The 23,231-nt window shown below is 39.4% G+C and overlaps 1 protein-coding gene across 1 annotated transcript in view; it reads left to right on the forward strand.

Moving 5' to 3' along the window:
- Positions 1–3,935, forward strand: part of HAT1 (histone acetyltransferase 1) — a gene marked incomplete at its 5' end in the record, with an annotated part of 46,098 nt that extends 42,163 nt beyond the window's left edge. Inside the window, 1 exon segment of the mRNA XM_079710404.1 lies at positions 3,544–3,935. Coding sequence (XP_079566530.1) covers positions 3,544–3,711 — 168 coding nt within the window. The 3' untranslated portion in view covers positions 3,712–3,935.
- Positions 3,936–23,231: the final 19,296 nt, after the last annotated feature.

The following is a 23,231-nucleotide window of genomic DNA, read 5'->3' on the forward strand; positions in this document are numbered from 1 at the left end:
TGTACGTGTTTTTAAAGATAATCTTTTCTTTTTTTTTTTTTGCGGTACGGGGGTCTCTCACTGTTGTGGCCTCTCCTGTTGCGGAGCACAGGCTCCGGACGCGCAGGCCCAGCGGCTGTGGCTCACGGGCCCAGCCGCTCCGTGGCACGTGGGATCTTCCCGGACCGGGGCACGAACCCGTGTCCCCTGCATCAGCAGGCCGACTCTCAACCACTGCGCCACCAGGGAAGCACTAAAGATAATCTTTTGAGAAGTCTTAGGACTCGTCAATGCCTCCACACCATTATTATTTTTAAATTCTTACAAAAGAACCTTATCTCTTTAGTTCACAAAAGAGACTAGTTCAGCAGATAGAAATTAAGTAACCCTTAGAGGTGGTGGCATTTTTGAGATTATATTTGTAAACCCTCTTGGAACCTGTGAAAACTAGGCAAGAAGGAAGAATTGTTTTCTGGACCTTTAACACATTACATGTGTTAAAGCCAAATGTTAACATAAATAAATTGACACTAATACCATCTTTAATTAATTTGTCTGCATTAATTAAAATTATCAACAGCCCTAATCTGTGAAGGAATTCTTATTTTTGGAGGGTGAGAATTATTCTGAGCCTATAGGAGGTCTATTTCAATCTTAAGGAGTTCTGTCTTTCAGTATTTAATTTGTACTCCTAGTGTATGTCACTTTGCTGGATAGAGGTGTTCCCCCAAATCAGTTTTTTGTTTGTTTTGGGGGGGGTTTTTTTTGGCTGTGTTGGGTCTTCGTTGCTGCGCGTGGGCTTTCTCTAGTTGCGGCGAGCAGGGGCTACTCGTCATTGTGGTGTGTGGGCTTCTCATTGCTGTGGCTTCTCTTGTCTCTTGTTATGGAGCACAGGCTCTAGGTGCGTGGGCTTCAGTAGTTGCAGCATGTTGGCTCAGTAGTTGTGGCACATGGGCCCTAGAGCGCAGGCTCAGTAGTTGTGGCGCACGAGTTTAGTTGCTCCGCGGCACGTGGGATCCTCCCGGATCAGGGATCAAACCCGCATCTCCTGCATTGTCAGGCAGACTCCTATCCACTGCGCCACCAGGGAAGTCCCAGTTTATTTTTTTAAGGTTTTTTTTTAAAACACATTATTTAAAAGATTAATTTGTAATATTTCATACATATACAAAGTGTTGTGTATATATAGTTTCAGGAATATTAAAGTTATTTTAATATTCCTGAACAGTAAACAAGTTATTTTAAAAATTGAACCACAGTTTACATGCTCATGAGGAGCTTCTATATCATAGTTTCACATTTTTCCATAAAGCTAGTACATGTATTTTTTATTCCAAGGTACTTAGAACTCTTAAATTTAATTCAGAGATGTACTGCCATGCCCATAAAAATTATAATAGAGATTAATTCTGACATCCATCTGAAAAAAACTGACAATGAAGAAATTGAAGGTGGCAAGGAAGGGGGAGATAAATTGGGGAAGTAAGCACTCTTAGAGATTTAAAAACAAGATAATTTAAAACAGTATGTTACTGGCACATGATTCATTCTATAGGTTATTTGGAACAGAATTGATAGTCAAGAAATATTTAAGAATTAATATGATGGTTCTATTGTATATAAGAATTTAATATGATTGGAGGCATATTCAAGCAGTATGGTTAGATTATTTCATAAATGTTATAACTGGTTAGCAGTATAGAAAAATAGCTTTTATTCCTACCACATACCACAATAATTTTTGGATGCATGACCCTTTAGTTCCTGAGCTGTTTCCTTAACTTAGATGCTCTTATATAGGGCAGTTGTGCCTCTTGGCAGAAAAAATAACTTTTACAGCAGAAACAAAGCATTTATCATCCACATGATTGAAGAGTAAGAAATAGACTGTCCTTCCAGGCCTTGGGAGCAATAAATTTGAATTTTCATCACTTCTCTAGAGTATTCAAAGTGTGGTTAGAAGATCAGCAACATTGGGAATTCCGTGGTGATCCAGTGGTTAAGACTCTGTTTTTCCACTGCAGGGGGCACCAGTTCGATCCCTGGTTGGGGATCTAAGATCCCCCAGGTCGTGCTGGGTCGGGGGGGGGGTGGGTCCGGGGGGGGAGATCAGCAACATTAACATCACCTGGGAACTTGTTAGAACTGCAGAATCTCACCCCACCCCAGACCTGCTGAATCAGAATCTGCATTTTAACAAGGTTCCCAGGTGATCTTTGTGCACATTTAAGTTTGAGAAGCACTGTATATGTCTGTATTCCAGAATTATTAGGGTTTCCTTTAAGGGGACATTTATTAGTTTTTAGGATGGATTTAAGATATCATTTTTAGGGTTTTGTGTTTTTTTTTTTAAATGTCTTTGGAAGTCAGTTAGATATAGGGACTCAGAATACAGACTTCCAAGCAGATCATTAAGAGCTGAATCCTAGCTTCTCAGCTTACTACCTCTGTAAGTTATTTAACTCCTGCACCTTTTTTTTTCTTTATCAATTGAAGAAAATTATAGTGCCTATCTTATAGAGTTGTTAGGATTACATGAGTTAATATATGTGATTCCTGATCTCTATGTAGAGTTAGCTCTTCGTTATATGCTTTAATAAAAGAGGATCAATATAATCTAGAACAGTTTCTCCAAAATGTATGAAGGTTTCATATATTACAGTGTTTCATATAATGCAGTGTTGCCACCCACCCAGGAATCTTGGAGTCCTTCTTCATTCTTCTTTCCCCACATCACCCAGTGTTTTCTTACCTAAATCTGTCCTGTTCCTTCCATCTCTGCTGCTACTGACTTGGTCTAGACTTTCATCATCTCTTACTTGAAGTGCTGCAGGAGCTGCTGACCTGGCCCCCCAGTCCCGTCCTCAGCATTACTAACAGTATTGTTCTGATACAGTGTCCTGTTTAAAAGTTGTTACCAGCCCCTCAGTGTGGTGCAAACTCCTCAGCATGGTGGTTTCCTTCTCAGTAAAGTGGAGAGGGTTTAATAAGATAATGTATGTCTGGACAGTAGAGACTCAGTAAATGCTAGTTAATATTGTTTTTTAAAATGTGACAGTTTTGGGCTCATCTTTCTGAAACTCTTCCAACAGTTTATGTTGAAATTAACATGTGGTCCATAAATACATCTCTGGGTAAGAGAACTCATAAATGAGCCTAGTGGCAGAAGCCAGTTTGGAATGAAAATTGATGTAATTAATGATTAAATAGTGAGATGAAATAATAGCACTTAATCTCAGTTGTCTTTCTTCAGTTAATATATTTTTTTTTATTAAAGAAGTATTTGAGTGTCTATACTGGCCAGTTCTTTATTATGCTTTGGAGAGGGGGCTGTTAGTCACATATCTATATTTACCATTAATTGACACAAATTACATGTCTTCTGGAACCTTCCTTTTAGAGAGTTTACACGGTTAACATTATGTTTAGGCTTCCTTAAGAAAAAATGTATGGGACAAATTTGGGCATATTCCTACTATTATTTTTAACATTGGAGACATATTTCTTTATATTAGAATTTTATTAGCTTTCTTAGTCTAACCAATAATTGTGTTTGTTGCTTAGAAAAAACAAAGAGATCTTGCTAAAATGAGAAAATGTCTCAGACCAGAAGAACTGACAAACCAGATGAACCAAATAGAAATAAGCATGCAACATGAACAGCTGGAAGAAAGCTTTCAGGAACTTGTGGAAGATTATCGACGTATTATTGAACGCCTTGCTCAAGAGTAGAGGTTATACTTCTCTGTACAGGAAGTTTGAAAATTTCTGTACATGTGTTGTGAAAAATCAGATGATGACTTTAACTTGAAAATCTTGTAACATTTTACTTAAAAGTTATCTTTAGTTAAATATTTTCTTTTGGAGAGATTGTATATTTTAAAATACTGTTTAGAGTCTATGAGCATATATTACATTAAAAAAAGATATAGCTTCTGAAATACCACTGCACTTGCTTCCCTTCTTAAACAGTGTAATAAATGCTTAGTTGTGATATGTTAATGTGTACTGATATGATTCTTAAATACTTAAACTTCTTCAGTCTTGTTAAAAAACGTTAGGTTTTAAGCTTTACTATCATTCCTCCCACACTTTCCTTCTAAGATTTTACATCTGGCACCTTTAAAACACATTTCTTTAAGGTCTTCCTAGTAATCTTGGTCTTACTATGTGATTTTTCTAAGTAGGAAATGTTCCTAGTGTAGAGTTGTTTTAAATAAACTATTAACCACTTGTTGGGAGCAGGGTGGGTAATAGAAGGGAAACTAAATACAGCCTAAAACCTAAACGTTTGGCATCAAATATTAATTGAAGATAATTTGGAAGTTACCATAAACATTTTATAAATAATAATATAAGATAGAAACCAGTTCATAAATCCAGTTTACACACCATTGTTGAACTATATCTTGGGTAAAATGAGGTATATATCTGTTGTGATTTGATATAAGGTTACCAAGATGTTGAAGTCCAACAAGGAAAAAAACAAAGTAATGATAAATTGCTTAATATAGTCTTTATTTTATTGAAGTAGAGCTAAATAAGTTGCTTGATACAGTCATTAAAAGTAAAAACTTGATTTTTTAATGTGTGCCAGTAAGCCACGTATTGTATAACATCAAAAATGAGATGTAAGTTGAACTTTACTTTTAAAATCTGACGTGTTCAATGCTCAAGGCAAAATCCCAACTTGGACAAGCACTGTCTTATCCTTAGATCAGCTTTCCATCAGTAAAATCTGTCAAATATAGGAGAAGGAAAATGACTAGTACCCTCTGGACACAAAATAGCTGTGGCCAGCAGCATACCAAGGGCACTAAACCATCCCCTTAAAATGAGAGTGCTGCAAACGTTTCAGGCAATCTCATCTCAGAAGCTTACATATAGATTAAATTTGTTGATTTCTGAAAGAGTATATACATGTACATAACTTGTACAGATTGAATGAACCAGTTCAGAGTCCTTCTGAAACTATATGAAAACAGTTTGTTTTCCATCTAAATTAGCAGATTTAAAAATTTTTTATTGAAAAGTCACAATTGATACCTAACAATGAGCTCGGAGGAAGAGAATCAGTACAATCTAAATAAATTATCTTTCAACATCCTTTTTTATATAGAAGCCAGAAAAAGCCGGTGTTACACCAATTTCTGTACATTGTTTTTAAACAGTGTTCTATGTTACATGGTTAAAGATCTTGTTTAGCATTAATCTTTCGGACTTGAAAGGCTGTACCTTCCTTTTGAGTTAGAAGAGTATGTCTGTTAGATCTGCACCTTGTGCAGGCTAATTAAATACCAGGATAGATGTACAGGACCTTGTGTGAAACCTAACACAGCCACCTTCTAGGCCTTAGCAGTCACTTTTTACTCTGTGGTAGTAGCCTTCCTCCAGTTTATCGCCCACATACACATTGACTGTATTTACTTGCTGCCTTTACCTTTTTCCCTTCCCCCGTCCACCACTCTTTTTTTTTCCCCCTATCTTCTCCAAGTTGCATTTTCTCTACATGTAATATCATGTTTCCTTTCTAAGCATCAGTGTTTTTCATCTTTAAAATGAGGTTGTACTAGAATTATCTCAAGGCTCCCTCCCTGTTCTAAGATCTGTGCTTAATCCTTTTTACATCTTTTCTCATCACTCTTAAGCTTTTCTACTCAGATGTCGGTGTAGGTATAGTATATGTCTAAAAGTATTTTTATAAATCACACAAAATTCAGTTTATACGTTAGTTTATGTGTGAGAGGAAAAAAAACCAAACCCACTATATGTCCCTGACTGTCTCCAAATTGCAGGGGCCTCAGCTTGCTGTACCAGAGTCTTGTCTATTCTGAAGATTTATCTGATCTGTTTTCTTGCCTACTAAAGGAAAGCTCACAGCAAAGCCTCCAGTGCCATATCAGGGAATTATTAGAATCACAGACCTCAGAGGTCAAGTGATTTACTTCCTCAAATTCATTCTCACGTTCTTTTTATTAGAATTGAAAAGCCAGTTCGAGAATATTAAATACTGATTAAATAATAAGGTACCCATAGTTCTTCCTTCTAAATGAAATTACATATTATCTCTATATACATTGAACATAGTAGCATTTTGTTTTTAACAGACATTTCTAGTGTTCAAAATGGTTCTTATAGACGTACAATATTTCATGTTGATGTGCCCATATTAAACCATTTGCCTAGGTTTTTTCTTTCATTATTACACCATTCAAATGAATTAGTGTCTTCGTGTATATATATTTTTGTATCTGTTAAGTATTCCTCAAGATAAATTCCTGGGAAATGCAGTTACTGAGTCAAAAGGTAGGAATATCTCTATGGCTCAGTTATATAAACATGCCATATTTTCCAGAATGCTTTGTAACTTACTAACAGATATTAATGTGTATACTGGTTTTAACAGAATTCCCGTGGTACGGGATGTTGATTTTGTTGTTGCCTCAATAGGTATAAAATCTCAAATTTATATTCCTTTTGCTTAATGGGAAGGCTGAATATTTTTCCATGTTTTTGTGAAATTTTTTTCCCTGATAGGAATTATCCATTTGATTTTTTTTCTTTTAGAATTATTTATTCAATCTCCCAAACAGAATCTGTCACTCCCTCTCTTTTCTGCTTCTTATTGCACTCCTGTAGTGACTTGGAAGCCGTAGACAAAACACTCTTACATTTATTTATTAAGCTCCTTTGAAATACCTTAGCATATCAACAAAATATTTCAAAATGTTATAAGGTATATTTTAAAACAAAGGAATTTCATAAGTTGATTTAGCTGGGACACAATTGTAGTTATTAATCCAAACTTTCCATTTGATTTTTTAAGTTTGTCTTTTAGGATCTACACTCTGATTTTATAGATGGACAATAGATCCAGAGGTTCACTTGCTTAAGGTCACACTGTGAATTAGTGGCAAAGCCAGGACTATATACCCTAGGCTCCTGGCTTCCACTCCTCCATCTCATCTTCCATCAAGTAGGCCAACCAAGTCTTAAGCATGCCAGGAGGGGCTTTTCTTTCATCACCATCTGGGAAATACCTCACCTGCATGTTTGCCCTAGTCACGAGACAAATACCCCAATTGCCCTCTTGTTTTTATAACCTACAGAAAGAAGTATTAGGAAAAAGGATGTTTATTTGTAATGACAAATTATTGGTGCCTCATTTGAAGTATGGCTTGAAGTTCCTCGTTTCAACATTTTCAATTTGTCAACATCTACAACTTTTCTGTGTTTCCATATGCCTTTACACCTTTATTGTAATACATATTTCATTCTCCTTGTATTATGCATTGCAGTGGTGTTACACAGTGCATTAACTCATTGACTTAGGCAGAGCTGTCTATATATATAAAAAGTAGTATGCATATAGTACAAAAATGCAAAACGGCATACAGTGAAAAGTTCCTTGCCCCAGTCCTCTAGAAACAACCGCTATTTCTGAGATCTTGCATATCTTTCAGAGATATACGTATAAATGAGCATATATATCTTTTATGTATCATATATACATATGGTAACCTCCTACAGATATTGTTCTCTAACTTGCTTTTTAAACTTAATGATATCTTGGTTTTTGGGGGGGTTGGTTTTTTCTTTTTTTTTTGGCTGTGCCATACGGCTTGGGGCATCTTAGTTCCCTGACCAGGGATTGAACCTGGGCCCCCTGCAGTGGAAGCACAGAGTCCTAACCACTAGACCACCAAAGAATTCCCTAAACTTAATGATATCTTGGAGATAATTAGAGCTATGGCTGCATGGTATCCATTGTATGGATATACCATAAGTTACTCTACCAGTCCCCTATTATTTAGGTTGTGTCAGTACCTTCCGTTACAAACAGTGCTGCAATGCATGCATGTTCTTCCTGTACATGTGCTGTGCATACATGTGCAAGTATACTTACAGATTAAAGTCTAGAAATCATGGACTTTAGTCTGACCTCATTCTTAAAGTGACCATACTACTGTTCACAACAGTTAAAATTATTAACACCGGGCTTCCCTGGTGGCGCAGTGGTTGAGAGTCCGCATGCTGATGCGGGGGACACGGGTTTGTGCCCCGGTCCGGGAAGATCCCACATGCCGCGGAGCGGCTGGGCCCGTGAGCCAGGGCCGTTGAGCCTGCGCGTCCGGAGCCTGTGCTCCGCAACGGGAGAGGCCACAACAGTGAGAGGCCCGCATACCACACACACACACACACACAAAATTATTAACACCAACTAAGGTTACAGAAGCATAATACTGTATCAATCTGGAATCAGCTATACAAACAAGAGCATATTGGACTTCTCCAACCTATACTTCTTTCCTATACTACTAGAAATATGAAGTACCTTAAAGGCACGATAACGCCTAGGCATACGCATGTGACTTTCTTTTTGTTTATTCCTTTAGTCTTGCTTAGCTCTTCTCAAACCTTATCATCCAGAAGAATTGCTCTACAGCAGCGTTTCTCAACCTCAGCACTGTTGGCATTTTGGGCCAGATCACTCTTTGTTTTGCCAGGCTGACCTGTATATTGGCTGGTTAATAGCACCCCTGGCTTCTGTGCACTAGGTGCCGGCAGTACTATCCCCACCTCCAGCTGTAACAACCAAACATGTCTCCAGACATTGCCACATGTCCTCCGGGGGGCAAAATCACCCTTGGTTAAGAACCACTGCTATATGGGATTGGATATTCACCCACATTAAGCACTGACTTTTTTATTATGTAACATGGACATAGTACAAAACTCAAAATGAGTAAGAGTATTTGGGAGCCGGAGGAAGATGGCGGAAGAGTAAGACGCGGAGATCACCTTCCTCCCCACAGATACATCAGAAATTCATCTACACGTGGAACAACTCCAACAGAACACCTACTGAACGCTGACAGAAGACCTCAGACCCCCCAAAAGGCAAGAAACTCCCCACATACCTGGGTAGGGCAAAAGAAAAAAAGAATAAACAGAGACAATAGGATATGGACGGGACCTGCACCAGTGGGAGGGAGCCGTGAAGGAGGGAAGGTTTCTACACACTACAAGCCCCTTCGAGGGCGGAGACTGCAGGTGGCGGAGGGGGAAAGCTTCGGAGTAGCGGAGGAGAGCACAGCAACAGGGGTGTGGAGGGCAAAGCAGAGAGATTTTGGCACAGAGGATCGGTGCCCTCAGGCACACACCAGCCCGAGAGACTTGTCTGCTCGGCCGCCAGGGCGGGCGGGGCTGGGAGCTGAGGCTCGGGTATCGGCTTTCAGTCGGAGCGCAGGGAGAGGTCTGGGGCTGGCGGCAGGAAGAGACCCTGAAGGGGTTAGTGCTAGCCCGGAGGGAGTCCGGGGAAAGGGTCTGGAGCTACCGGAGAGGCAAGAGACTTTTTTCCCTTTTGTTGCCTGGTGCGCGAGGAGAGGGCATTCCCCTCCCTCCCCTCTGCCTGAGTGAGCCAGAGCCCCCGAATCAGCGGCTCCTTTAAACCCGTCCTGTCTGAGCGAAGAACGGACGCCCTCCGGCGACCTACGCGCAGAGGCGGGGCCAGGTCCAAGGCTGAGACCCGGGAGCTGTGAGAGCAGAGACAGGGAAATCTCCCTGTGCAGCCTCCGAGGCAGCGGATTAAAGCTCCACGGTCCATTTGATGTGCCCTGCGTCTGTGGAGTGCATGAATGGACAGCGAATCATCCCAAATTGAGGAAGTGGACCTTGAGGACAAGATTTAAGACTTTCCCTCCCCTTTTTTTCCCTCTTTTTACAACGAATTATCTCAAATTAAGGAGGTGGACTTAGCAAGATTTCAGACTTTTCGCCCTTTTCCTCTTTTTACAACGAATTATCCCAAATCGAGGAGGTGGACTTGGAGAGCAAGATTTTTGATTTTTCCCCCTGCTCTCTTTTTGTGAATGTGTATGTGTAATCTTCTGTGTAAGATTCTCTCTGTATAGCTTTGCTTCCACCATATGTCCCAGGGTTCTTTCGGTCCGTGTTTTTTTTCAATAATTGCTTTTTAATTTTAATAACGCTACTATATTTCATACTTTATTCTATTTTACTTTACCTGCTCTTTCTTTTTTTCCTCCCTTCCCTTCCTCCCTCCCTCCCTCCGCTCCTCCTTTCCTTCTTTCTTTTTCTTTCCTCCATCCCTCCCTCCCTCCCACCCTTCTTCTTTCCACTTTCTTTTTCTTTCCTTCCTCCCTCCCTCCCTCCCTCCTGTCTTTCTTTCTTTCTTTCCTTCCTCCCTCCGTCCCTCTCTTCTTCCATTCACTCTTCCTTTTGCTTTCATTCCTCCCTCCCTCCCTCCTTTCTTTCCTTTCTTTCCATCCTTCCTCCCTCCCTCCTTTCTTTCTTTCTTTCTTTCTTCCTTCCTTCCTTACTTCCCTTCTTCCTTTCTTTCAATCTCTCTTTCTTTCTTCTACTAATTAGTTCTTTCTACTTTTTCTCACTGTTATTCTGAGCCGGGTGGATGAAAGGCTCTTGGTGCTGCAGCCAGGAGTTAGTGCTGTGCCTCTGAAGTGGGAGAGCCAACTTCAGGACACGGGTCCACAAGAGACCTCCCAGCTCCACATAATATCAAGCAGCGAAAATCTCCCAGGGATCTCCATCTCAACACCAGCACCCAGCTTCAGTCAACGACCAGCAAGCTACAGTGCTGGTCACCCTATGCCAAGCAACTAGCAAGGCAGGAACACAACCCCACCCATTAGCAGAGAGGCTACCTAAAAACATAATAAGGCCACAGGCACCCCAAAACACACCACCAGACGTGGACCTGTCCACCAGAAAGACAAGATCGAGCTTCAACCACCAGAACACAGGCATTAGTCCCCCCCACCAGGAAGCCTACACAACCTACTGAAACAACCTTAGCCACGGGGGACAGACACCAAAAACAACGGGAACTACGAATCTGCAGCCTGCAAAAAGGAGACCCCAAACACAGTAACATAAGCAAAATGAGAAAGCAGAAAAACACACAGCAGGTGAAGGAGCAAGATAAAAACCTACCAGACCTAACAAATGAAGAGGTAATAGGCAGTCTACCTGAAAAAGAATTCAGAATAATGATAGTAAAGCTGATCCAAGATTCTATTTCCCAGATCCAAAATCTTGGAAATAGAATAGACAATATGCAAGAAACAGTTAACAAGGACCTAGAAGAACTAAAGATGAATCAAGCATCGATTAAAAACACAATAAATGAAATGAAAAATACTCTAGATGGGATCAATAGCAGAATAACTGAGGCAGAAGAACGGATAAGTGAGGTGGAAGATAAAATAGTGGAAATAACTGATGCAGAGCAAAATAAAGAAAAAAGAATGAAAAGAAGAGAGGACAGTCTCAGAGACCTCTGGGACAACATTAAACGCACCAACATTCGAATTATAGGGGTTCCAGAAGAAGAAGAGAAAAAGAAAGGGACTGAGAAAATATTTGAAGAGATTATAGTTGAAAACTTCCCTAATATGGGAAAGGAAATAGTTAATCAAGTCCAGGAGGCACAGAGAGTGCCATACAGAATAAATCCAAGAAGAAATACGCCAAGACACATATTAATCAAAATGTCAAAAATTAAACACAAAGAAATCATATTAAAAGCAGCAAGGGAAAAACAACAAATAACACACAAGGGAATCCCCATCAGGTTAACAGCTGACCTCTCAGCAGAAACTCTACAAGCCAGAAGGGAGTGGCAGGACATAATTAAAGTGATGAAGGAGAGAAACCTGCAACCAAGATTACTCTACCCAGCAAGGATCTCATTCAGATTTGATGGAGAAATTAAAACGTTTACAGACAAGCAAAAGCTGAGAGAGTTCAGCACCACCAAACCAGCTTTACAACAAATGCTAAAGGAACTTCTCTAGGCAAGAAACACAACAGAAGGACTATACCTACAATAACGAACCCAAAGCCATTAAGGAAATGGGAATAGGAACATACATATCAATAATTACCTTAAATGTAAATGGACTAAATGCTCCCACCAAAAGACACAGAGTGGCTGAATGGATACAAAAACAAGACCCATATATATGCTGTCTACAAGAGACCCACTTCAGACCTAGAGACACATACAGATTGAAAGTAAGGGGATGGAAAAAGATATTCCATGCAAATGGAAATCAAAAGAAAGCTGGAGTAGCAATTCTTATATCAGACAAAATAGACTTTAAAATAAAGACTATTAGAAGAGACAAAGAAGGACACTACATAACGATAAAGGGATCGATCCAAGAAGAAGATATAACAATTGTAAATATTTATGCACCCAACATAGGAGCACCTCAATACATAAGGCAAATACTAACAGCCATAAAAGGGGAAATCGACAGTAACACAATCATAGTAGGGGACTTTAACACCCCACTTTCACCAATGGACAGATCATCCAAAATGAAAATAAATAAGGAAACACAAGCTTTAAATGATACATTAAACAAGATGGACTTAATTGATATTTATAGGACATTCCACCCAAAAACAACAGAATACACATTTTTCTCAAGTGCTCATGGAACATTCTCCAGGATAGATCATATCTTGGGTCACAAATCAAGCCTTGGTAAATTTAAGAAAATTGAAATTGTATCAAGTATCTTTTCCGACCACAATGCTATGAGACTAGACATCAATTACAGGAAAAGATCTGTAAAAAATACAAACACATGGAGGCTAAACAATACACTACTCAATAATGAAGTGATCACTGAAGAAATCAAAGAGGAAATTAAGAAATACTTAGAAACAAATGACAATGGAGACACGACGACCCAAAACCTATGGGACGCAGCAAAAGCAGTTCTAAGGGGGAAGTTTATAGCAATACAATCCCACCTTAAGAAACAGGAAACATTTCGAGTAAACAACCTGACCCTGCACCTAAAGCAATTAGAGAAAGAAGAACAAAAAACCCCCAAAGTTAGCAGAAGGAAAGAAATCATAAAGATCAGATCAGAAATAAATGAAAAAGAAATGAAGGAAACGATAGCAAAGATCAACCAAACTAAAAGCTGGTTCTTTGAGAAGATAAACAAAATTGACAAACCATTAGCCAGACTCATCAAGAAAAGAAGGGAGAAGACTCAAATCAGTAGAATTAGAAATGAAAAAGGAGAAGTAACAACTGACACTGCAGAAATACAAAAGATCATGAGAGATTACTATAAGCAACTCTATGCCAATAAAATGGACAACCTGGAAGAAATGGACAAATTCTTAGAAATGCACAACCTACCAAGACTGACTCAGGAAGAAATAGAAAATATGAATAGACCAATCACAAGCACTGAAATTGAAACTGTGATTAAAAATCTTCCATCAAACAAAAGCCCAGGACCAGATGGCTTCACAGGCGAATTCTATCAAACATTTAGAGAAGAGCTAACACCCATCCTTCTCAAACTCTTCCAAACAATATCAGAGGAAGGAACACTCCCAAACTCATTCTACGAGGCCACCATCACCTTGATACCAAAACCAGGCAAGGATGTCACAAAGAAAGAAAACTACAGGCCAATATCACTGATGAACATAGATGCAAAAATCCTCAACAAAATACTAGCAAACAGAATCCAACAGCACATTAAAAGGATCATACACCATGATCAAGTGGGGTTTATTCCAGGAATGCAAGGATTCTTCAATATACGCAAATCAATCAATGTGATACACCATATTAACAAGTTGAAGGAGAAAAACCATATGATCATCTCAATAGATGCAGAGAAAGCTTTCGACAAAATTCAACACCCATTTATGATGAAAACCCTGCAGAAAGTAGGCATAGAGGGAACTTTCCTCAACATAATAAAGGCCATATATGACAAACCCACAGCCAACATTGTCCTCAATGGTGAAAAACTGAAACCATTTCCACTAAGATCAGGAACAAGACAAGGCTGCCCACTCTCACCACTCTTATTCAACATAGTTTTGGAAGTTCTAGCCACAGCAATCAGAGAAGAAAAGGAAATAAAAGGAATCCAAATTGGAAAAGAAGAAGTAAAGCTGTCACTGTTTGCAGATGACATGATACTATACATAGAGAATCCTAAAGATGCTACCGAAAAACTACTAGAGCTAATCAATGAATTTGGTAAAGTAGCAGGATACAAAATTAATGCACAGAAATCTCTGGCATTCCTGTACACTAATGATGAAAAATCTGAAAATGAAATCAAGAAAACACTCCCATTTACCATTGCAACAAAAAGAATAAAATATCTAGGAATAAACCTACCTAAGGAGACAAAAGACCTGTATGCAGAAAATTATAAGACACTGATGAAAGAAATTAAAGATGATACAAATAGATGGAGAGATATACCATGCTCCTGGATTGGAAGAATCAATATTGTGAAAATGACTCTACTACCCAAAGCAATCTACAGATTCAATGCAATCCCTATCAAACTACCACTGGCATTTTTCACAGAAGTAGAACAAAAAATTTCAAAATTTGTTTGGAAAAACAAAAGACCCCGAATAGCCAAAGCAATCTTGAGAACGAAAAACGGAGCTGGAGGAATCAGGCTGCCTGACTTCAGACTATACTACAAAGCTACAGTAATTAAGACAGTGTGGTACTGGCATAAAAACAGAAAGATAGATCAGTGGATCAGGATAGAAAGCCCAGAGATAAACCCACGCACATATGGCCAACTTATCTTTGATAAAGGAGGCAGGAATGTACAGTGGAGAAAGGACAGCCTCTTCAATAAGTGGTGCTGGGAAAACTGGACAGGGACATGTAAAAGTATGAGATTAGATCATTCCCTAACACCATACACAAAAATAAGCTCAAAATGGATTAAAGACCTAAATGTAAGGCCAGAAACTATCAAACTCTTAGAGGAAAACATAGGTAGAACACTCTATGACATAAATCACAGCAAGATCCTTTTGGACCCACCTCCTAGAGAAATGGAAATAAAAACAAAGATAAACAAATGGGACCTAATGAAACTTCAAAGCTTTTGCACAGCAAAGGAAACCATAAACAAGACCAAAAGACAACCCTCAGAATGGGAGAAAATATTTGCAAATGAAGCAACTGACAAAGGATTAATCTCCAAAATTTATAAACAGCTCATGCAGCTCAATAGCAAAAAAACAAACAACCCAATCCAAAAATGGGCAGAAGACTTAAATAGGCATTTCTCCACAGAAGATATACAGACTGCCAACAAACACATGAAAGAATGCTCAACATCATTAATCATTAGAGAAATGCAAATCAAAACTACAATGAGATATCATCTCACACCAGTCAGAATGGCCATCATCAAGAAATCTAGAAACAATAAATGCTGGAGAGGGTGTGGAGAAAAGGGAACACTCTTGCACTGCTGGTGGGAATGTGAATTGGTACAGCCACTATGGAGAACAGTATGGAGGTTCCTTAAAAAACTAAAAATAGAACTACCATATGACCCAGCAATCCCACTACTAGGCATATACCCTGAGAAAACCATAATTCAAAAAGAGACATGGACCAAAATGTTCATTGCAGCTCTATTCACAATAGCCCGGAGCTGGAAACAACCTAAGTGTCCATCATCGGATGAATGGATAAAGAAGATGTGGCACATATATACAATGGAATATTACTCAGCCATAAAAAGAAACGAAACTGAGCTATTTGTAATGAGGTGGATAGACCTAGAGTCTGTCATACAGAGTGAAGTAAGTCAGAAAGAGAAAGACAAATACCGTATGCTAACACATATATATGGAATTAAAAAAAAAAAAAGTCATGAAGAACCTAGGGGTAAAACGGGAATAAAGACACAGACCTACTTGAGAATGGACTTGAGGATATGGGGAAGGGGAAGGGTAAGCTGTGACAAAGGGAAAGAGAGGCATGGACATATATACACTACCAAACGTAAGGTAGATAGATAGTGGGAAGCAGCCGCAGAGCACAGGGAGATCAGCTCGGTGCTTTGTGACCGCCTGGAGGGGTGGGATGGGGAGGGTGGGAGGGAGGGAGATGCATGAGGGAGGGGATGTGGGAACAGATGTATATGTATGACTGATTCACTTTGTTATAAAGCAGAAACTAATAAAAAAAAATGAGTAAGAGTATTTGATAAGAAGTAAACTGCCCTCCCTTCCACACAGTCACCTAGGTCACTTCTCCAGAGGCAATTACTTTTCCCAGTTTCTCTTTTGTCCCTTAGAGTTAATTATCAGTTTCAGAAAGCCATCATTTTTTATTTTAACACAAATGGTGATATACTACATGCAGTACTTAGAATCTTTTCCAGTTAAATTTAACTCATATCTTTATTGGTGCATATCAGAACACTTCAATTCTAAACACCTTGATTCTAAACAGCTGTTGGATATTTATTCCATAGTTTGGTTTCAGTGTGTTTAACCCAATCCTATATTGATGGACATTTAAGGCATTTTCCTGTCTTCTGCTCTTACAAGCAGTGCTGCAGTGAACGTTCTTGTGTACACCTCATTCTGTACATGTGGTGGGGGTATGTATGCAAGATAGTGACGGAATCGCTGAGTGAAAAGGCATGAACATTTTTGGGGGCTTCCCTGGTGGCTCAGTGGTTAAGAATCCGCCTGCCAATGCATGGGACACGGGTTCGAGCCCTGGTCCGGGAAGATCCCACATGCCGTGGAGCAACTAAGCCCGTGCGCCACAACTGCTGAGCCTGTGCTCTAGAGCCTGCATGCCGCAACTACTGAAGCCCACGTGCTGCAACTACTGGAGCTCGTGCTCCGCAACAAGAGAAGCCGCCGCAATGAGAAGCCCGTGCACTGCAAGGGAGAGTAGCCCCTGCTCACCACAACTAGAGAAAGCCCATGCACAGCAACGAAGACCCAATGTAGCCAAAAATAAATAAATAAATAAAAATTTTTAAAAGGCATGGACATTTTACATTTTGGTACGTTTTGCACACATTTGAGACAATAGAGAAATCTGAATATGGACTCAGATGATACGGAATTTTGTTAATTTTCATCGTTGTGATAATGGTACTGTGATTGTGTAGGAGAATGTCTTTATTCCTAGAAGTCACATGCTAAACTATTTAGGAACAGAGTCATGACATCTGCAACTGACATTCAAATGGTCCAGGAAAAAAGTATGTTTGTGTAAATGGCATACACATACATACACAGACATATGTACATAAACAGAAATGAAGCAAATATGACAAAAGTTTTAAATTAGTGAATCTAGGTGGGAGGGATATACAGGTGTTCACTATGTGATTCTTCCAACCTTTATGCTTTTATGTTTTCAAAATAAGACTTGGGAAAGATATTGCATATATGAAATAAAAACAATACTATGAAAAAGGAACAATCAGTGAATAAGAAAGAGTTCTTAGAAATTTAAAATGATTGTTATAATTCAAGCAGCAGAAACTTGGGGTATAAAGTTGAAGAAATTCCCCAGAACATCAAAAAAGAGAAAATATGAGAGAAAAGAGAAATCAATGTGGGAAATCTTATAGCTGGCTTATTTTCAGAGAGGAAAAGCAAACAGAAGGACATTATCAAAGAAAGGGAGGACAATTCCTCAGAGCTGCAGACATGAATCTTCAAATTAGAAGAGTTAACTGAAGGTTGAGCAGGATTAAATCATCACTAGCATTTATGGAGCACTTACTATCTGCTAAGCACTTGTAACAGTCATCTCAGTTTGCACAACAACCCTCAGAGGCACACATGGTATCGTCCTCAAGAGAGGTCGAGGGAGATTATTTCGCCCAACGTCACACAGCTAGTAGCTGGCAGAGATAGGATTTTAGCCCCGGCACCATAATTCACTTGCGTTTTAAACCACTATAACACTTACCTAAAAGGATCCACATGTAGACTACATTATTAAATTTCAAAACACTGAGCATAAAAGTGCTAAAAGCTTTCAGAGGGGGAAACTTGGGAGAGCAAGGGGAATTTAAACAACACCAGACTCCTTATCGGCCATACTTCATGCTAAAAGACAATGGAACAATGATTTCAGAGTTCTGATGGAAAATGATTTTGAATCAAGAATCCTACACCCAAGTGTGAGAGAAAAGAAAGGTGGTTTTGAAAATCTATGAAATCAGAAAACTTACTTCACACACTTTCTGATGAAGTTACTAGTTGATCTATTTCAACGGCATGAAGGTGAAATCAGAGCATGTAAGATGTGGAGTACAGGAAATAGTAAAACTATTCTGATTCCAATAAAAAAAAATCTGAGGATGGCAACTGAATAACATGTCTACAAAAGTAATTGGTCCAAATTAGAATAGGAAATTACAAAAAAAGTGTAAAGAAAGTCAGAGTCTAAATATAATCAACTATAATTGGCATGGCTTTGAGCAGTAACTAGAAATGAAAACAGTTCAGATTGGTTGAGTCGGGTCAAACTGGGAGACAGTAGGACGGGAGACTACTGCTTTTCGTTGTAAACCTTGTTATAATTGCATGTTTTTTAAAACCAAATATGTGTTCCCTTGATATAAAATTTTGTTTAAATAATATTGTTCAGCAACTGAAGCTCCATATAATTGTCAAATAAAATACAACTGTAAACTAAGGAAATTTTAAAAACAAGTTTATCTGAAGCAGTAAGTGGCACCTTTAAACAGTGAGATTGTGCTCAGCCTGACTTCCACAAAGCAGAATTTGCCAAAACAAAAGAGAGTAAAGAGTTTCTTTAAAAAAAAAAGGGGGGGGCTATACTCAGTTCTATTCTTTGGAAACTGATTCTCCAGGGAACCATAGTTTACCATATAATTTATTTGGCTACCAAAAGCAAACCGTCCCCATCTTTCACACACTGGCCCTATGAATCAACAGACACTAAATGTAAAACCAATGCTTTGAAATTTTTCATGTCATAATTTGGGGGTCTTTTCATTAACCCTGTGGAGAAATATAATGCAGTAAAAGTGTAATGCGGTCTCATGAACATCTGAAGAGCTGTTGCGTGTAAAATGCTACAAGAAATGCCTTATAAATGTCTTATAAAACAAAAATTTTTAAGACCTCCAGTGTTTCAATGTACACAGGCTGGAAAAAGGGGCGAATCTTCTCTCCTATGATCTTTCCGGGCCTCACTAGCTTTACCTTAAAATTGGAGGGGGAGAGTTCTAGCTGGATTAGGTGATCTTTAAAGCCCTTTCCAGTTCTTCAACTGTATTCTCCCTCTTCCAACTCCATAAAAGACCAGTTGGAAAACGTGCTTTGGTTAGACTTTCAGTTCACCTGGACAGTCCTTTAGATCTTTAATGAATAATACTGGCAGGTGAATCTGTGCAGAAGTCTTGGGCTGTGCAGTGTGTTTGCCTAGCTCTCTGAATCCCCTTTGTGAAGGCTGTGGGACCACCACAGTGAGGCTTGTTTGCTCTCTGCTCCTGGAGCAGCTGCCGCCTTTCTTCCTTTATCCTTTCTCCAGCAAAGGAAAACGTGGTGATGTTTGTGTGTGCCTCAGATGAGGAGAATGCTCTCCAGACAGGTTATTCTCTGGGTTAAAGTGGATGGGGGGAGCCCAGAGGAGCTCAGCTCAATGGGAAGAGAGGTCGAGGCAGCATCTGCCCCCTTGTTTGTTTCAACAGCTTCCGTCTTGAATACAGAATCTGTTGAGTGAGAGGCGAGTAGAAGAAGTTAAGAAATGCAATTTAAGCAGTAGTGCATTTCTGCTTAGTTTGTCAGCCAGTTTGGGGAGTGGAGGTGGAGAGTGGGAGAGGGAAAAGGGACACAGGCTAGTTTTCTTTTTCTATTATTAAATCCCTTGTTATTTCATAATCTCCACTTTGGAGATTCTTACTGCAGTGTAGTCTGCATAACTGTTCACTGACCAAGGAGTACTGCTTCATACTTCTAGGTAGGAAATGTCAAAATCACAAATATTTTCAACCTCTGATCTTAGTGGTCCAACTGCTTTCTATATGAACTGGTCTCACATAACCCTACAGGACACTGTTTACTCAAACACACTACAGTAAACACAGAACCATAAACCCAGCAGAAGGGTAAGCAAAGACGAAAAAATAAGAGAAGGTAACCAGGAATGTACCATCATTTCAGGAGGGAAAGGGAAAAAACAGTAAGAGGAGTAATCTTATAGAAGGGTGGAAACATTGGAAGAAGAGAAACAAGGGCAGAGTGAAGGCAAAAGGAAAAGAGAATGTACAGTAGACAGCAACAAAGACATAGGTAATACTAGCCATTCCTTCCCTCTCACATGTGCTTTGCCTAGTCTGTCTTTTATCCTATATAGATATGTGACTAGTCACAGTAAAACAGGTAACTTCCCTTAGAAAGTTCAGCAAATGGTATATGCACAGAAAGAACTCTGGATGAATACATAGCAACATATTAACAGTGATTACCTGGGAAGAGCTTTTCTGGGGAACTTCTACTTTCTATATTTCACACTTCCGTATTTTTAAAATGTTTTTAAAGAGCACATATTACATACATGTGTAAACAAAAGAAAAACCAAAACAGACTTTAAAAAATTCTAACAATGAGATTGAGAGCGTTTTCCTTTCTCTTTTTTTACAAATGTGGATTAGAGATGGTAAAGGAAGCATTATTTCCCTTTCACCTTCATCTTTGCAGTAAGGATTTTAACAGGTGCAAGTTCCTGGGAATTTATATAATTAGAGTTCAGCATTTTTCTCAGTTCTTGGCAGCCAGGGATAGCCAAAATCTGTGACCCCTCACACCTGGTGTTGCTCCTAAGAGGCTTATAGTCTCAAGAGTACTTGGTCTTTCTTTATGGACAATTTTGTGAGCATGTTAGTCTCAGCTTTCCAACTGGCTTCCTAAGAACAAAAGTAATATCACATCTCCTTGGAGTCTAGAGTAGGCACTTAAGTATTTATTGATTGGCTGATTGATCACTAAATTCTCTTGGAAACTTTTTGCCTTTCTTCCTTACTCTGCCTGGAATTCTTCATTCTCCAGAAGTGTGTAAGCAGGTGCTACTTTTCCAGGGCTTACTAATTGAGAATGGATGATAGTCGATAACGGCACACGTTTTTATTTAGATTTCATGGGGCAAATACACCACTTCTGCTTTAACCCAGCTTCCCTTAGAGCCAAGAAATGAGGTCAGGGAAGCCCTGTCCCTCAAGATAAAACTCAACAGCCACTGTGAAAAATAGTGCGTTAGTTCCTCAAAAAACTAAAAATAGAACTACCATATGATCCAGCAATTCTACTCCTGGGTATATATCCGAAGAAAACAAAAACACTAATTTGAAAAGATACATGCACCCCAATGTTCACAGCAGCATTATTTACAATGGCCAAGAAACAACCTAAGTATCCATCAACAGATGAATGGATAAGAAGATGTGGTATATGTACAACAGAATACTATCAGTCATAAAAAAGAATTTAAGTTTGCCATTTGCAACACGTGGATCGACCTGGAGGGTATATTATATTTAGTGAAATAAGTCAAACAGAGAAAGACAAATACTGTATGTTATCACTTATATGTGGAATCTAAAAGATAAAACAAACTAGTGAGTATAACACAAAAGAAACAGACTCACAGATACAGAGAACAAACGAGTGGTTACCAGTGGGGAGAGGGAAGGGGAGAAGGGCAAGAGATAGGCGTAGGGGATTAAGAGGTACGAGCTTCTATGCGTAAGGTAAATAAGCTACAAGGATACATTGTACAACACAGGGAATACAGCCAATATACTATAATAACTATAAATGGAGTATCATCCATAAAAATTTTGAATCATTATGTTGTACACCTGCAATTAATAAAATATTGTAAATCAACTATACCTCAATTAAAAAAAAAAGATAAAACTCAGATGCATCAGTGAGTGAGGTCTGGGACCACCCCCATCCTCTTCCTTATGGCCTTCCCATCTCTTCCCTCCCTTGGCCCCTGCCACCATTCCAGGCGGCCTGCTGCTCCAACGATGGACAGGCTGTTATGCTGAAGCACTATTTCTGCTTACAAATCTCCCATAATATCTTTCAAGCCAAGAGGTTGGAGCGGCTTTAAATGAATGTGGGCCATACTGTGCCTGAGAGCAACAACTCCCTTGAGACAAAGTTTGGTCTTACCCTACAGCTAAGTTAGCCCTATCTGATCCCATTCCACTCTGCTTAATCACAGTGACAGGCTGCTCGGGAGGGTGCAGCATGCTACTTGCTGAGCCCACTTGGATTAGGCCTATAAATGGCTGGAGAGCCACAGAATCTTCAGAATTTCTATGTAGGAGGGGCTCAGGTAGGGCAATCTTGTTAGAAGGGGGTGGAACCTAAAGTTTCATTTGCCTAGGAATTACATGGTCTAGAAAACGTCATTATACAAATCAAAAATGGGGAGGCAGGAGGGTCACACATGATGCCAGCCCCCCTCCGCTGCCTCCTGGCTTCCTCTTGACACTGCTAGAGACGAAGGAAGCAGGGCACAAACAGCACGGACAGATCCTCTTGCACGTGACACTACTTTTCCTCAAGAAAACATGGAGCATTTACACATTTTCTCTAAGGGCCGCCCTAGATTACCCAGTAACATCTCCATCATTGTCTCAAGTGACTGGTATAGGAAACAATATTCTACCAGCAAGTTGGCTGAGAGTGCCCTAGAAACTTTCTGCCTGAACATAGAATCATTTGAAGCTGGACCTTAACTTTAGAGGGGTCCAGTCAGCTTAGACAGCTCCTTGTTATATGTGCAGATTATGTTTATGCAGGACTCCAAGTTCATGGAAAGAACGTTCATTTGACTTAAATAAAATGTAGAGTAGCCCCCGCTCACCGCAACTAGAGAAAGCCCGCACGCAGCAACAAAGACCCAATGCAGCCAAAAATAAACAAACAAACAAACAAACAAATAAATAATTTTAAAAGCTTTAAAAAATGTAAATAAATAAAAGTATTTCCTCACACTAAAACTGAACACATTGGAGGGCAGGATGGGAAATATTCTTCTCAAGCCATAGAGTAAACTGCTAAGAAACGATCCTGATATTAAACGAAAAGGCTAATTTTTCTGATTCAGATGGCAAAACTGAGAAGCAAGCTCAGGAAGGGAGAATGAAGGCTCCTGAGGCTAAATGACAGCCCTACTGAAGCTGTGCAGGTCCCAGGGCACCAGTTTCCCCCAGCAGGCCACAGAGCCTGCTTTGTGCCTAGTAGGAAACACCAGTTTATTTCAGTTAGTCTTATGTGTTCATATGTAACAAGCTTCTTCTATAGATATGTAAGCACCTTAGTCTTTATTTTATAGTCTATGTTTTTAAGTATCTTGCATTATAAGTAATCTTCAT

This window comes from Hyperoodon ampullatus (assembly GCF_949752795.1).
Source record: "Hyperoodon ampullatus genome assembly, chromosome: 8".
NCBI classification, from domain to species: domain Eukaryota; kingdom Metazoa; phylum Chordata; class Mammalia; order Artiodactyla; family Ziphiidae; genus Hyperoodon; species Hyperoodon ampullatus.